This window comes from Solanum pennellii, chromosome 1 (genome assembly GCF_001406875.1).
Source record: "Solanum pennellii chromosome 1, SPENNV200".
NCBI classification, from domain to species: Eukaryota; Viridiplantae; Streptophyta; class Magnoliopsida; order Solanales; family Solanaceae; genus Solanum; species Solanum pennellii.
Window position 1 is genome coordinate 97,120,490 of NC_028637.1, and position 15,927 is coordinate 97,136,416.

Consider the following 15,927-nt stretch of genomic DNA (forward strand, 5'->3'; position numbering starts at 1 on the left):
TATAAAAATCACTTCGTTTATTTGTATTTGTTCATTATTTTAAAAATAGATTTTTATTTTTAACATATCAACAAAAGATAATTATTTAATTCTCAGGTGTATTTAATAAAAAATCATTTTTCAAGTCTTAATATGAAACATTGATTGATACGCCTACGATAATAAAATAATTATTTCGATTACTATTTCTTAAGGAGCTTAAAATGAACGGAAGTATCTAATATCAAATCATAATAATCAATTATATAACGATGGTCCCTACTATTTGTTTGAAAACCTCAAGGAAACACGCTGAGCAGGAACGATAAAAGGTTAACAATTTTTTATCGTTGAGTTCATACTTCTAACAGATCCAGAAAGAAGGATTATTATAAAAATAAAATAAAATGGATGAGTGCGTGTACCACATAAATTACCTCTTGTGGCAAGGCTCTCGTCAATGAATTTCAAATAGTTAATCAGCTGAGTTATTAAAATTCTCATGGTATTATATATAGAAAATTTTTTAACATCAGTATATAGTGATAATTGAGGTAAATACTTTAATTTCGTCACAACACACATACCAATCAAGAAAAAAAAAGTGAAATAAAATTTTTGTTTGTTAAAAGAATATAAAAAGAATTATGATCTCTTAATCTATTGAACTTTCATTGATGGGATGTAAAAGAGCAATGAGTTAACCTTGTTGATGAAGATTGAAACGTGTCAACGGAATAGGTCCAAAGCAGTTGATTGATCTATCAGGAGTAAGTGTTGATGAAGCTGACGATTGTAACATGTCGAGTTTATATCACTGCTGTAGAATTAGAGTCGCACTAAGATAGACTAATTATATTTATTACAATTATATTTCGTCTATAACTAAAATTTAAATTATTTATAATTATATTATTATTATTATTATTATATTAGTAATAGATATTGTAGTAGGACTCTAAGTATAGTTAACTTAAGAGCTTGTAACTCAATATTATTTTCATCAATACAATCTTTGATTTCTCCATGTGAGATTTCAAACATGGATTTTTACAAACCTATGGTATATAAAAAAAAATTGTTTTAGAAGTTATGTTTGCAATTCATGAAACAAGTATTTTTGTGATATTTGTTTGACTTTAAGATTTTACAAATGAAATGGACTAAATAATAGTAATTGGGTTAATTGAAGAATTATGGGCCGCTAGTTCTAAGCCGAGTCTCAATATAATGGGCTCTTCCCGGCCCAAATATGTTTCCACTCCTTCGACCCGTCTAATAAAATGAATTATGGATAATCTTATAATTCGTAGACTAAATAGTGACTATTAGACGTCTCGCAGAACGATTCATGAGCTAACAAAAATGCGCAAATTAATAACACTACTTATTTTGGTATTGAGGAAATAGCTTCCTTTCTACCCAAAAAAAAAAAAAACCATAGAGGAAAGCAATTTTAGATCATTAAGATATTTAAGGAAAAGTCTTAGATAGTGATTTTATCACTAAACAATCACTCAATTTTTTTTGTTTATCAATATCTCTTTCTAGTTATTACTCTCTCGCTTCATTTTTGTTACTGTGTTTACTATAGATAATTGGTGATTTATAGTTGTTAATTTTAGAAAATTAAGATATAATTAATTATTTATGTTTACTCAATAATGTGAAGAGATATTACTACAATGAAAAAAAAAGTAGTACAAAATTAAGATTAAAGAGTAAAAACGAATAATTTTATCAAATTACTCTTTTGATTATATTTTCTTTAAGAATGTGAAAAAAACTAAACTCTAATTTTGCACTTAATTATCGTCCCAATATATTGTTATGCATAGTTGGATATAATTGATATTTTTGCATCAATGACTAATATTCTGCATACATATTGGACTAATAATATTGTCACCTAAAGCTAAGATAATATGATTACATATATATTGCCCACATAAATATAACAAGTAAACCAAAAAGGCATAAGATATAAATCTAAAAATAAAAGTACACAGACAAGAAAATGATAAAATGATCAATAGCTTGGGTCCCCAAACAAAATGGAAAAGAAAGGATGAGGAGGAAAAAGAGAATCTGCTTTCCTCAAAAAGTTTTTTTTTTTTTTTAGAAGGATAATAATAGTAATTATGTAGGTGGTAGACTTTTCTTAATTGTTTGTCTTCTCTTGTGTGCAAACCCATCACTGTGTCTCATTATCCAAAACCTTTCTATTTCTTCTGCTGTTCTCCCTGGTATTCTACCTGCTATAAGCCCCCACCTTATATTCAAAAAATCATAAACTTAGTTTCATCATCCAAAACAATAAATATGACCTAATAGTATCATATTAGATGGGTGTGTGTAGATAAAGTTTAATATGGAATGTAGAAACAATAAGAAAGTGACTTGTAGGGCCTAACAAGTTCATTCGATGAAAATTTTATATTGTCTATACACAGTTAATTTTATTTTTATAATGTATTACTTTGACTTCTTAATGTGTTTACTTTTTCACTCCTTATTAAAAATTCTGACTCCATTATTTATAAGGTTTGAATAATCTTAGTGATGTGTGATTTTTTTGAGAAAAATTGTGTCAACTTGACTCAATGAGGATAATATCACACCATGTAAAAGTATGTTATTGAGCTAGTTTTAGTGAAGTTAAAGTTAATGATAATACTACATGTGTGCATGTTTTCCTAGTGTTAATAATGAGACATGAAGATACGGGTAATTATTCAACTTTTACCTGTCTCCAACAAGTTTGTGCATCCTGTAAATAAGATCTTCTTCTTGCTTGCTCATTCTAATGAATTCCCACTCCATACTATTAACCTCTGTTTTTCAAGAAAAAAGAAGTTAAAAAGCGAACGGAAAAACATAAGGGATATATATATTAGAGGTGTACCTTCTTCATGGCTGCAACACCGGTGCATGAGTTTGTGTTGGTGATGGAGATTTTGATCCATTTTTAGGTACAAAAAGAAAAGAGTAGAGAAATAGAAAGATAAGAATAATGAGGATCAAGAAAAGAAGAATAGCAGAGAGTTGCTGTTGATTAGGAGGGACAGCTTGTGTTTTTTTATACTTGTCCTCAATGGTTCGACAGATTTGTCTGCATTTGTTTATCATCAAACATCAAACAACGGCTGGTCCTAACCAAACAAACTACTCTTTCTTTCCCTTTGACTTGCAGTTGTCATTCCTTCCCATTATCTACTTACATTTTTACATACGTTTCTTTCATTTATATCCAGTGGATAATATCTTAATTTCTCCCCAATAATATAAGCTGTTGTTTCTTTTTTCTCCACATTAGGCATTTTAAGCTGAAAGGAGCAAAGAACATTCAGGATCGACTACAAGAAAAGCAAAGCTTAGTAGACTGATTAACCTGAGCCCTTAAAAAAAAAGAAAAGAAGGGGGTCTTCATTGATCATTATTTGTCTTATGAATTTGATTGGTAGGTCCAATTGACATTTACAATTTCAGGTAGTTACAAAAAGAACATATGCCAGAAAGTAACCCCAGCTACAATTCCGTAGCTCCAGATAGTCAAATTTGTTACATGATAGTCCTGAACGACTCATGAAGGGGTGTAAACTTGCTGGTACAAAATATTTGCTAAATCACCCAACCACTTCCAAATTCCGTGATCAATACCTAAATTCAAGAATAAGAAATTCATCAACAAAAATAGATCTACTGAAAAAACCAGAACTGTTCTCGTCACTCCTTCAACAGAAGAAACCTACTAAAGGATATATGTTTCTGCAGCCTAAATCATAAAATACAGACTACTATATGTAGCTCGTCCACTATAACACATGGAAATAGCATTGACCAATTAAGTCGAACTATGGCTGTAAGAATTCCTACTACAGTATTGGGAACTTAAAGATACTGTACCATAATTAGCCTATTCAATTACAAGAAGAGGTAATGGTCAGATGAGAACAATCTACAAGTACTGATGATCGAACTTTATAAACTCCATTAGAGACTGGTTCTTTGAACTGAATCTGTACCATTATCTACTTGGGTAAGATGGTAATGCTTCACCAAGGTTGTCCTTTTCCTCCAAGTCGTCGAGCCAGCTCAAAATCTTTTTTCACTGTGCATCAAGAATAATGAAACAACATAAATTACGCATCATATAACAAAGCATGCCAAGCAAACAAGTAGGCAGTACTAAAAGACCTAGAGATGCCCAAGATATTCCAGACCACTAATAATAGAAGTATTGTTCAGAACATCAGGTGTTCATTATCCATAAAGTAGTTGAGACCCTAAGGCAACTGCTCTCCTCTGTTTCCCAGTGTTATCTTAAAAGATCATTGGGCTAACTTTCACTGCACTAAACACCTAAAATCTCCCATGTCGAAACAGGCTGTACCTGGCCCTTAGGTACTCCTCTTAGATGTGATTGAAGAATTCATATGAAAGAAGTTAACTTGGAAGAGGCAATAGAAAAGATTGCCTCATTTCACATTTGCATCTTTAGCAAATAAATATATGGAGTAAATAAAATTAGGATCCTGAATATATATCTATGGCATAATTTGTATGCCGTAACTTTGCGACTAAAAGCATTTGTAGAGCATTTCCTCCTCTTCCCTGAGGGAGGACAAGCATAACACAATTGAGAAAGCTAATAGGTATATGAAATCTACAACAGAATAACATAATTTGTGAAAGACAAGTAATTTGATGAACCAGACTGCCAGCCCATTCCCCAAAGCAGCAAGAAAATGAGTAGAGGGATGTCGAGAAAGGTCAACTGTGGAGAAGGAACAATAAGAAAACCAAAAACGGAAGAATTTGAAGAGGAAACTTACTAAGTGTAACACGCTTCGCATGAATAGCACATAGCATTGCATCTTCAAACAAATGAACTAAAAAATCTTCAGCAGCCTGCAAAATACCTATATCACTCTTGCTGATATTGATTAAGAATAGAGTTCTATATGACATATATGTTTTATAAAAAAAGGCATTTCTACAAAAGTAGGCTGACAATAATAATGTTGACTGAACTAGACTATGCACACAAACTTCCTTACTTTATGCATCCATCTACATTTTGCTATTTTAATGATATTAATGATGAAAACATCCCAAGAAAAGTATGATGTGCAATGATCACAGGACTATTAATATACTATATGTGCAGGTAAAGACAAATTGCCCTGACAGAATAAGCAGAGTTTGACATGATTGCAACACTGTTTTGACTCTTGAGGAATCTGTATGAAGACTGGAGTAGAGTTCTTTCACTCCAAACTATGCGTCAGATGGCACAGAATGAAGATGAATAATGTAGTTCATGTATCAACACTAAATATAATTTCTTTTGAATACAAATAGACATTTCGAGTTTCTACTGCTGATTGTTCCCCTATGACTATCTGTCTGTTATTTGAGCATAGCTACTGACAGAACAAAGGATTTGAGAAACTTCCCTAGGTTCCTGAGAAGACACAAAGTACATTATTTCACAAGATCATTGATGCTCTTCCAGATACAAACAAAATTTTATAGGGAAGCAGAAATGCATGCTTGCAGAGAGACATGCTAAAACTGATGCTTAGCTCTATCCTTTTCTCTCACTAGTTATCCACAGCGCCCTGCCAGTTTAACGGGATTCTATCTGTTTCTGATTAATGATCACAACAAGCCAATTCCTTTTACTCCACATGTTTACTGGACATCAACTTGTCACTGACAAAATATTAAAGAACTACATCTTTTCATATACATAGCAAATACACTTATTATACATGCAGTCAAAAAGGTTTAAAACACAAAGTGCTTTAAGAAAATAATGGGCATACTAGGGAGGGCATAGGGTATTCTACTATGTTGATGCAAGTATAGCAAATACCAACTAAGAAATCCCTTCTCTTTTCAATGCCTTATTCTTTGCCGGGGAACTTAAAAAAATAAGGTATGCCATGCTAGAGACTATGTATCAGAATTGGCTTAGCTTCAGAGGAAAAGGTGAATAACTTGTTGCTGCAAGATCAGTCATACTCGTATGTTGATGCAAGTATATGTATCGTATTTATGACATCAAAACAAAAACCAATAGGAATTAGTGGTACTTAGAAATAATATATGTCCCCTCGATAGGAACAATATCCAAAAGGAGTTGACACCCTGATTTAGGGGTAAGCCGAGTAGCAACTTTATTTGTGGACACTGGACTGTACCATTCAGGACATAAGCTTATCTAAGCAAAAATCAAAGATAAGTAGTTTTTACTTTGAACTTGCCACTTGACAGATTAATACACCTAAATAGTATTTTTGCAATTTGAAGATATAAAGCAATTCAGTTGAGCAGGACTCAGATGAGAAAAATGCACAACCATAATCAAAGTAGAAAAACCTTCATGGAGCAAGAGTTTGGGATAGACATCTCTAAATATGATAAATCTTCCAGATCAAACTCCCTTAGCTAACTAATTGCCTTGCCCATCTTGGATTGCCTGTTAGGAGATGATATCAATTGCCTTTCTTCTATGTTGGTTGGACTCTTCAAAAATGTCAACGGGTGCATGTTGAATTCTCAGAAACTAATGCATTTTTGAAGAATTTGGCATGGGTGTGGGATCATTTTTGAAGAGTCTGAGTAACATAGCCTTTCTTACCTAATGTATGCTACGTACCGAAAGGAGGAAGATCACTTTAATAATATGTCGGCTCTTTTCATACACCGTTACTACCCTGACCACACAATTGGAACACACTTTATATTATTATGGAGTTCATGCTGTAATTTTCTATAACTTGGAGAAACCTTTTATAGGAGATTATTAAGCACATTTTGAAATTGATAGTAGAATTACTCTAAGATACATTAAAATAGTTTTAATATGTCTATGGAGCAGAGACTATTTCAAGCTAGATATGTTATTGACATATAAAACTACTAGATGATATATGAGAGCAAATATATTTATATGATTCGATTTCCCTCTCCTCTCTAGGAACACATGATTCCTATAAATAACTTAAAATTAATGCGCACGATCCAAATAGCAGCTAACAGATCCACGTTTTATGGTGAGAAATTGGCGTACCTCTTGAATAGCAATTAACGCCTCAGCTTGCCAACGAGTTACCCCAGGTGCATAAAAGTGACTAATTTCTCTAACCTGCCCCAGTCAGAAAAGAGGGATAAAACAATTAGGTTTGGTGAAAATTTAATAAAGGCAAGGATAAATCCATAATCTATTTGGTCTAAACTAAACCATATTATCATCAAGGGTATAATATAGCAGTTCTACAACACATTTACATTTAAAGAATAATCAGAATGCAGATTTTGGTATACACTCTTAGTCCACACTTTCTGCCAGAATCACAAATTGAGTCCCAGGGACTTCCTGAAATATAGAGCAGGAGGTAGAAACTTTTTTTGACTAGCAGATCTGTGTAGTACAGCTTCTTAAAATCTGAAATTACCAAACCTCCTACAGAAGCAGATCCCACTAATTGAAAAGAGTTAACTAGTTTCCACTTTGAAAGTCCGGCAGATCATAATTGGTCTTCCCACTCCAATCCCATATTGAATCAATACGAAACGGAAACCTTTCTTTGAACAATAGTGCATAATCCCAAAAACTGGTCAAACTAACCTGCAAATTGAACTCAGCCAAGCCCAAACAAATAAAATACTAGAGTATAAAGATAAACTCAAGAAAGAGAATTGAGTTTTTCTTTCTTCTATTTGTTAACATCAGTGTGCTCTCCATTGAGAAACTAAATCAGTTAGAAAATAGGTGAATTTTCATCTTGAGGTAGTCCAAAGGAAAATGAGAAACTGAGTTATGGAGTATTACATCAATTGAAGCTTGCCAAAGATGCCTTCTTTTAAAGGGTTTTTATTCAAGAAAAGGGGGCTATTCTCTCCATCCCATAGTAAATTTAAATTTTTACTATCCTTTCAGCATCTTTTTTTTTTCTTTTCAATTTAGTATCACTAATATTCATCAACTAGTGGAAAGCCTTAACATTAGCTTTATCCGCTAGTGCAGCAGTGATTCACATATTCTCCACTCAACTAAGGCATAACACTGATAGCCCTCTCACTTTTTCCCATAATCTACATTAAATTAGACACCTGCAACTATTTAGATTCGACATTAAGTTCATTCTTCCATTTCAGTTAGATTACATGGTAATGAAGCACTCAATCAAGCTATAATTGGTTGAGTTTCTCCTATTTCAACTAATCATATGGCTGCTAAGCTCTAACTATATCTAGCAGTCCAACTTTATTCCTGTAAGCAAGCACAACATCAACAGAACCATGATGAATGTAACAAAAAAAAATGCATTAAAAACGACTTTGATATGCTATAAGTCCATATGAAAGAAAATTACAAGTCTGATGAAAGGAGCAGCTGGAATAACAAGATTCCACGTCTTCTGAAAGTGTCTGATTTCTCGAAGTGCCACTGTCCCTGGCCTGTAACGCTTCTTTTGTTTTGGCTTCTGCACTGAAGCTGAAACATATATATTCTCCCATCATATAGAAATATAGGATTGGGCTCGAAAAAAACGAATGTATTTAGAAGGATTCATATAGTTAACCCAACTAGCTTCAAATTGACACCAAAAAATTGACTGAAACAAAAGTACAGCAACATAACTACATGTCCAAAGCATGAATGTACAGAAATGCACATTAATTTACTTCTATATACACTTACTCGCCGGTGCAGACCTTGGACTTTTTCTTGAAGGCGTCTGATTTATCCCAAACAAAAAGCAAAAAATTAACCTCACGAACTTTGAATTAGCACGAGAAGACAAAAATCACAGTTATTACCATACCGATGGAGTCGCTGAAGGTGCAGCTGCAAGTCCAGGTACAACATCCCCAAATTAGGGTTCAAAAACAAACTCAGCAAAAATCAAATCAAATTCAAAACCTAAAATGAAGTGTATACGCTAGTGTAAACATTCACACACACACGCAGAAACCATCGCTGAATGTACATTAAAGGTATTAATCACCGCTTCTTATCTTCAACTTGACCCATATACAGTTGATTTTTTTTCTTTACAAATATATATTAAAAACTAAGTCAGATCTTCTTGCTTGTATTTGCAAATTCGCTATCTTTTTCAAAACTCTAAAATTACGATATGTGTGCAGTTAGGTTAAATTATAAAAAGGAGAGGTAGAGAAGTACCAGAAGTGGTGCGACTTCGTTTCGCGAGGTGTTTGGTTCTCGCCATGGCTGCTGCTACTGTTGCAGAGAAGAAGAACCAAAAGCAGATTTGAGTAACTTGTCAATGGAGGATTTCAATAGTTTGAGGAATAAACTGAGTTCCCGCTTTAATTTATTTTCGAAGAAGAATGAAGAGGTAACTGCACTCAACCCCTGTCACTGCCACTGGCATAATTTGCTTCTTTGCTTTTTTAATGATTTGAAATTTAAAAACTGCCGTTAAAGTAAAATAGTTTTACTTTTTGGTTTTTAGTTTAGTCCATTTATTATTTCAGACTAGAATTATTATTTTTTCGATTATTTAAAATTTAAAATCTCCTGTGTTGAAGTAAAATAGTTTTGTTTTTATTTTCAGTTTAGTCCATTAATTATCTCAGGCTAGAATTACTATATTTTTTTCAATTATTTGAAATTAAAAAACCTACTGTTGAAATAAACTAATTTTATTATCTCATGCTAGAATTACTATTTTTTTCGGTGATTGGAAATGTAAAACTTATTGTTGGAGTAAAAATAATATTTTCTTTTGTTTTAATTTTGTCCATTTATTATCTCTGGTTAGAATTACTACTTTTTCGATTATTTAAAATTTAAAATTGAAGTAAAATAGTTTTGCTATTATTCTTTTCTTTTTAGTTTAGCCATTTATAATCTCAGGCTAGAATTACAACTCAGATTATCAGTTAACATTTTTTATTTTGTATTAATTTTGTCATATTCGTTTACAAAATTAAATATTTAAGGTTTCATTTACATCTGATTATTATTTACATACTTTGAGGCTTTGTTTATTTTTTTCCAATTCTTTATTTAATTGTAGGGGGTTTCTAGACTATATTACTCCAATTATTTTAAAAGAAAGTCCCACTTTATGCTTATTGAATTAAGCTTCTAAATTTATTTTATCTGAAGAAGATTGTGAAAGAAATATTATTGACTTTATGTCTTGAATTTTTGGTGGATTTAATTTTTGATTGGATCCTTGAAAAGGTTTTGATTCGGCCCAAAATTGGAGAACCGACCTCTTGTCAATTGGACAATTTTTTTTTGCCAAAGTATCTGCGGTTTTTTAAAGTTGTCCTCATTATTTATTTAGACACCTCGATCAGATTTAGTACCTATTAGACACTTTAATATTAACAAATATGTGTCTATTGAATACAAAATGATAATCAACATAAAAAATATTATGCGTGTAACTCACACGCTGTATTTTGATAAAGTTACCAATAACATTGTGATACGTGGTCAATAACTCAATCTAACCTTAAGAAATGAACTTTTAATTTTGAAAGATAAAAATAATTTCCAGCCCTAATTAATCTAATCCCACCTACTGAAACCCTTGTCATTCTTCTTCTCGCCACTCACCGCTCTTGATTCCTCCATCGGACCACCTTTTTTCTTCTTCTTATTACTCCTACAATTTGTGTGCATAGCAAAGTAATTTTTGAAATACTTGTGAAAAATAAATCGACATGAATCTTTTTGAAATTATCAGCGAAGAGAAATCGAGAATATTCAAGTTAATTCTATGGAATTTATGATATCATTTTTTTCACAATAAACTTATTAGTTTACATTTTAATTTGACTGATAATGTCTGTTTAGAGTGTCAAAAATAGAGACCGACAAAGGTCAACAAACTTTTTTATCAATTAGTGTATATATATGAAAAGTAATGAAATAACAAAGAAAAAGAAATGCAGAAAATTTGGGCGAACAAGACTATGGATGGAAGTGGAGTCAATTTCTTTAAAGAAAAGAAATGCAGAAAGTTTGGGCGATGAAGAGTATGGCTGGAAGTGGAGTCAATTTCTTTTCTTTATCCAAAAAAATTAATTTTAAACAATTCGTTTAGTAATCTTAATGTCAAGTGTTTGATAAAACAAAAAGAGTATAATTTTTTTAAAAATAAATAAAACTATAATGTTATTTGAATCTATTCATGCGCCTAATAATAAGTGAGGTACACTTATTTTGCCATATCAGTGTTTTGTGTTTAATAGGACATGACTTGAACAATTTAGGCATTCAATAGGTATAAGTCCTAGTTCAGGTGTCTAAATGAATTAGGTGGACAACTTTAAGGGGCCGCAGATGACTTAAGCCTTTTTTTTTGTTTTTCACTTCTGTGTTCATTACTCATGTTTGAACCCGATTAAACTCAAATTCGTATTGGAAGTCCCTCATCTAGAATTAAGTGCTTTTTAGCAAAGATAATTTTCCCATAGAGACTCCAATCCAGATTTCTAGCAAAAAAATGAAGGAATACTTAAAAATATGAGATTTTGTGTTGATCGTGGAGGGGCGAGGTGGGGGTTTGTGTAAATACAAAAATTTTAAAACTTAACACTAATTTAAAAAAGGCTCTCCTAGCTATTTCTTAAGACTGGGATTTTTGAAACATAAATTATAATCTCAAAACTTCCTCATAATTCTGTATTAAATACATTTCCAATAAAAAAAAATAAAAATTTACTTTTGATAAGCAAAAGTGACAACACTAAAGGAAAGAAAGCAGTAGAGTTCAACAGTAACTTGGACATGCCTTGATCATTTGCTGTAGATACCCCTTAGACTCAAATATTGAGAAATAATCACTTCCAACCTAGAAGAAGTATAGCCTTATGAATAAGCTATTCAGGTTAATGATATTCAAGTTTGATATCCATGTTCAGTATGCTCTCAAAGATCTGCCTAAAATGTAATTTTATTTGTAAACAACTGATAAAGATTTGTATCTACATAATATCCAATAATATTCTACAAAGATGGAATACAAGACATATTAAAGTGTTGAGAACTATGATCTCTACTGGCACTAGAGAAATTTTCTTCAAATGAATGTTATGTAACATTCAAAATTTCACAGAGTAGGAGCTTCCATTCCAAACTAGGCTATAGCTAGCTATGCTTGTTGTTAACTAGGCTATATGGCAGCCTGCATGTCCAGCTCTATGGTTGTGAAGGCATCGGCGATGTTGGAGGCTTGAGATCAGGATACTGCATGAATATAACACAAGATGTTAAACTAAGCAGAACAATGACCATTAAGTATATATCGTTTATAAATTAGAAATCTCAGAATTCGAAAGAGGACCATCTTCAATCCATTGATAAGAAAGGATGTGCTATCTAGGTAGCCACTATGACTGGAAGATATCGTGTGTGGCAGTCATAAAAAGAGTTGGTTAGAACAAAGTGATGAAAAGATCGGTTGAACATAAAAACGGAAACTTACATTAGGATAAGGCGAGAGTGGCCTAGAACTTTCAGGTAGTGCATCAGCTTTGACTTCAGCGTTAGGGACTGAACTGACTTCTGGAGTAGGCGGGGAAATTGCTTCTACTTTAGGCGGTGCAATATCCTCCTTAGGAACTGATTCAGTTTCCTCAACAGTGCTGGTGGCTGCAGCAGGGCTTGCCTCTACTGGTGCAGGTAGAGCATTGCTACTCACCGAGTCTGGAAGAAGAGCCTTCCCTATTTGCTGAATTTTCAAGATGCAAGGAACCAATTATGAAGACATAGTGTAAAGCAAAACATTTTCTTCTCCGGAACGGGAAACGATAATCTTGCAAAGTTCTGTACATATGGAGATTACCTTAATCTCATCTACCAGTTCCTTTGGAGCAACCTTAGTGGTGAGGAACTCATCAACTTGTTGCAGAGTTTTCTTTCTGTCCTGAAAAGGGAAACTATTGTAATATTAAAGAACCTCTCACATCTAAAAACTTTGATCCCCATGATCATTATCTAATTTAAGTAAGACTAGGAAGAGTTGATCGATAAAGTCACTCATTTGACAGCAATTGAGAACTTTCTAATCCCTTTGCCACTTTTACCCAAGTTTATTCCTAAACCATTATGAACTGAAATGATTTATGCACGGAACAGTAAGTTCAATGCATAGAGAAAATAATATCTAGGAGTGTCAATTGTTTAACCCTCGATAACGGAGGAAACTGCATCCTCTTAGCAACAGAAGTAAATTAACAATTGCCTGATTTGAGGGCATAAAACAGCTCTAACTAAAATATACAAATCAAGAGTCGATCTCTCTTTGACGAGTTATTCTTCATCATAAGTACAATTTATCTCTTGAGCATAATACGATTATCATAAAACACTTTTCAGATGCGATATGGCTACAAGTATTTACTGCGAATATCACGGACAAACCTCTGCAAACAGGAGTTTCTTGCTAACCAGTTGGACAAGTGCAGCTGAACCCAACAATTGGAGAATTGTTTCTACCTGAAAAAGGAACTGACAATAAGATGTCTACTAAATTGAGCTCAACATACGAATAAGGGATAAAAGAAGTTAGAGCTGACCTCTGAGAAGGCTAAAATCCCCAGACCAGTAGCTGCAGCAACACCTAAGCCTACAGTAACAGCATCAGAACCTTCCTGTATATTAAAAATGAGAAGTCGAGTTAAGAGTATGATCAAGTAATTCTAGACTACTAGTTCACCATATTGCCTCATGAATTTGATAATTTGTGATAACTTACCTAGTGTGTGAGAATGCATAAATGTTAACAATTTATTTCAGGTCTGAAACCACTAAGTAAGTTAGGGGACAAAGAATACTGACTGCATGATGTTCATCAAGGAGGAAAACATTGATTTGGATGGGCTTCAGAGGAATACATGGAGAAGAAAGGGTAACATTAAAAACTTCTAGGAAGCGCAACGGAGAGAGATTGTAATATGTCACTAGCATCTATCACTGCCATACCACTCATTAGGCGTTTTGTTTGAGAAATGTGGAGTGGAATGCCGAAGAACTGCAAAAACAGATTTCGAGCATTTTCCAAATTTTCAAGGGCATTTATAACCAAACATAACAAGAAAATATTGGGTATGCATTAATATTGTCATGTTAAGATAATACCATTGCATACTCCATTTGCTAGCAAATTACTTGCTTGGAGTCAGAGAAAGACGAACGTAAATGACATTCTTGAACTCAGATAGGATTGTCAGATATGCTATTTACTATTTAGTAGCATGGTTTGGAAAGTGAAACATACCCCAAGAACACCATCAAGAGCATCAGACAGATTGCTCAGATCAAGACCCAATGTTTTCTTAGGAAGAATCCAAGGAAGGCTGCTGTTCTGCAGAAAGTGTAATTCATTAAGCTTCATGACCAGCAACTTGTTTTTAAATAAAAGCTAAGTCAACTAGATTTGTGAATCTAACCAGCCATCCCCGGGGTCCTTCAGCACCATCTTTAATTGCATAAGCAGCTTTAAATCCATTTTCTGTGACTAACTCCGCAACCAGTTCAGAGTTCCCATCAAATCTGGCTTCATTGAAATTCATATAGAAACAGGATCAGATTCAATTTGTTCGATAGCTGGCTAATACTAGACCTCAATCATAAATTTATCAAGGAAATTACATGTATGACAACCACATCTATAGAAACTTTTAATTTGCCTACTAATCTTTGACTTTGTTCCTCTAAACCCTAGATGCAACACCTAATAGACTAAAGACTAATAGAGCTAAACCAAACCCCAAAATCCAAGTAGATAGCCGAAAGTTCAAGATATACACATTGATGCCTATGACTGACTAATTGGTAAGATGGTGAGCTCACTAATTATGTTAAAACATGTTAAACACAAGCAATCCTCACTGAATTACTACTGACTTTTAATTACATCTTTCTGCTAAGATTTCAACAAGTTAAGCTACATACCTACATATTATCAAATCAAAATACAATCAAGCAATTCTTTTCAAATCTTACTTGTCTAGAATGAACAATGTAGTATTCTCAGGCTCCTTAAACTTCAAAGACAGTTTTTTCAAGAAACCAGTCTTATATTCAGCCTTATAAACAACAGTAACTGGCTTTTTCTTCAAACCCCTAATATCAGGAGTCCCTACTTCCCTCAATTCTGCAGTTGCTCTTATATCAAGCAACTGTGCACCTGCATCATCTGCCAATTTTGCATAAGCTGTTTTGGCAGACTCAACACCCCATGACTTAGGAGGCTTTCCAAGAACCTGAAACAGAACAATTGGCAAAGCCAAAGCAGCAAATCCACCAGCTATAATAATAGGATTCTCTGATGCAAAAGTGGTCACAGTTTCCACAACTGCAGTTGCATCAAACTCAGCACCTGGGATTGTTTCGGATTGTTCAATTGTCTCCTCATATGTTAATGCTTTAGCTAAGCCTGTATTTAGAACTGATGATACAAGTAGTAAACCCCCTTGAACATTTCTTGATAAATTCTCAACTGAACAAAGATTCTTGAATGGGAAAGAAATGGGGTGTGATGGGATTTTCTTGGCCTCATTTTTCCTATCAGAAAGAACAGATAGAGGTGTCAATCTTACAGCATTAATTGCCTCCATACTATATTTCTTTGTCACAATTTACACTGAAATTTCTATGTAGTCTTAAAGGGAGTTGATTTGAGGAAATTGTAGTACAGTAGTAGCTAATCTTTTTTTTCTTTCTATTAGATTTTGGCATATTTCATCATCAATAGGTGCACTTTGGCTGGTGTGCATTGAAGCTGTGTGTGTTGGGGGTGGGGGGGGGGGGGTGGGGGGGAAGGAAAGAAGGATATCCCACCACTCATTGGATTCCACGTGTCATGGAAGGATTACATGAGGGCTGTTGATCATGTTGTGCTGAGGCAATTGTATGGCCAAGAATTATTAGTGAATTTCTGAAGT

The 15,927-nt window shown here is 33.4% G+C and overlaps 3 protein-coding genes across 6 annotated transcripts; all 3 read right to left on the reverse strand.

Annotated features, from left to right (window-relative positions):
- Positions 1 to 1,895: 1,895 nt before the first annotated feature.
- On the reverse strand, positions 1,896 to 3,257 carry LOC107012241 (MYB-like transcription factor ETC3). The gene is made up of 3 exons (XM_015212031.2): positions 2,885 to 3,257; positions 2,726 to 2,813; positions 1,896 to 2,251 (listed from the first exon to the last, which is right to left on the reverse strand). Exons 1-3 carry the CDS (start codon positions 2,943 to 2,945, stop codon positions 2,119 to 2,121), a joined length of 282 nt encoding a protein of 93 aa, XP_015067517.1. The 5' UTR covers positions 2,946 to 3,257; the 3' UTR covers positions 1,896 to 2,118.
- Positions 3,258 to 3,384: 127 nt separating this feature from the next.
- LOC107012221 (histone H3-like centromeric protein HTR12) lies at positions 3,385 to 9,407 on the reverse strand. 4 transcript variants are annotated; one of them, XM_015212012.2, is made up of 8 exons: positions 9,182 to 9,406; positions 8,820 to 8,842; positions 8,696 to 8,732; positions 8,367 to 8,488; positions 7,061 to 7,135; positions 4,815 to 4,890; positions 4,005 to 4,090; positions 3,385 to 3,639 (listed from the first exon to the last, which is right to left on the reverse strand). In XM_015212012.2, the coding sequence occupies exons 1-7, from the start codon at positions 9,225 to 9,227 to the stop codon at positions 4,035 to 4,037; spliced, it is 435 nt and encodes a 144-aa protein (XP_015067498.1). In that variant the 5' UTR covers positions 9,228 to 9,406; the 3' UTR covers positions 3,385 to 3,639; positions 4,005 to 4,034. The 4 variants fall into 4 exon arrangements, with proteins under 4 accessions (XP_015067498.1, XP_027772302.1, XP_015067490.1 ...); XM_027916501.1 differs by lacking the exon at positions 3,385 to 3,639 and having other exon boundaries at positions 3,660 to 4,090; positions 8,815 to 8,842; positions 9,182 to 9,407; XM_015212004.2 differs by lacking the exon at positions 3,385 to 3,639 and having other exon boundaries at positions 3,660 to 4,090; positions 9,182 to 9,405.
- Positions 9,408 to 11,903: 2,496 nt separating this feature from the next.
- On the reverse strand, positions 11,904 to 15,748 carry LOC107007854 (rhodanese-like domain-containing protein 4, chloroplastic). Its single transcript, XM_015206664.2, has 8 exons — positions 14,987 to 15,748; positions 14,431 to 14,533; positions 14,259 to 14,345; positions 13,558 to 13,632; positions 13,403 to 13,477; positions 12,825 to 12,905; positions 12,465 to 12,710; positions 11,904 to 12,226 (listed from the first exon to the last, which is right to left on the reverse strand). Exons 1-8 carry the CDS (start codon positions 15,598 to 15,600, stop codon positions 12,179 to 12,181), a joined length of 1,329 nt encoding a protein of 442 aa, XP_015062150.1. The 5' UTR covers positions 15,601 to 15,748; the 3' UTR covers positions 11,904 to 12,178.
- Between the last annotated feature and the right edge of the window lie 179 nt (positions 15,749 to 15,927).

Excerpts from the sequence above, each read along its gene's own strand:
- LOC107012241 (XM_015212031.2), bottom strand. The coding sequence starts at position 2,945 with ATGGATCAAAATCTCCATCACCAACACAAACTCATGCACCGGTGTTGC. Across the intron at positions 2,814-2,884 it reads GTGTTGCAGCCATGAAGAAG|AGGTTAATAGTATGGAGTGG; the intron begins GTACACCTCTAA and ends CTTGAAAAACAG. Across the intron at positions 2,252-2,725 it reads CACAAACTTGTTGGAGACAG|GTGGGGGCTTATAGCAGGTA; the intron begins GTAAAAGTTGAA and ends TTTGAATATAAG.
- LOC107007854 (XM_015206664.2), bottom strand. The coding sequence starts at position 15,600 with ATGGAGGCAATTAATGCTGTAAGATTGACACCTCTATCTGTTCTTTCT. Across the intron at positions 14,346-14,430 it reads AAGGACCCCGGGGATGGCTG|AACAGCAGCCTTCCTTGGAT; the intron begins GTTAGATTCACA and ends CACTTTCTGCAG. Across the intron at positions 13,633-14,258 it reads CTCTTGATGGTGTTCTTGGG|GAAGGTTCTGATGCTGTTAC; the intron begins GTATGTTTCACT and ends TTTAATATACAG.
- LOC107012221 (XM_015212012.2), bottom strand. The coding sequence starts at position 9,227 with ATGGCGAGAACCAAACACCTCGCGAAACGAAGTCGCACCACTTCTG. Across the intron at positions 8,489-8,695 it reads TCCAAGGTCTGCACCGGCGA|CTTCAGTGCAGAAGCCAAAA; the intron begins GTAAGTGTATAT and ends TATATGTTTCAG. Across the intron at positions 7,136-8,366 it reads CTGCTCCTTTCATCAGACTT|GTTAGAGAAATTAGTCACTT; the intron begins GTAATTTTCTTT and ends TGACTGGGGCAG.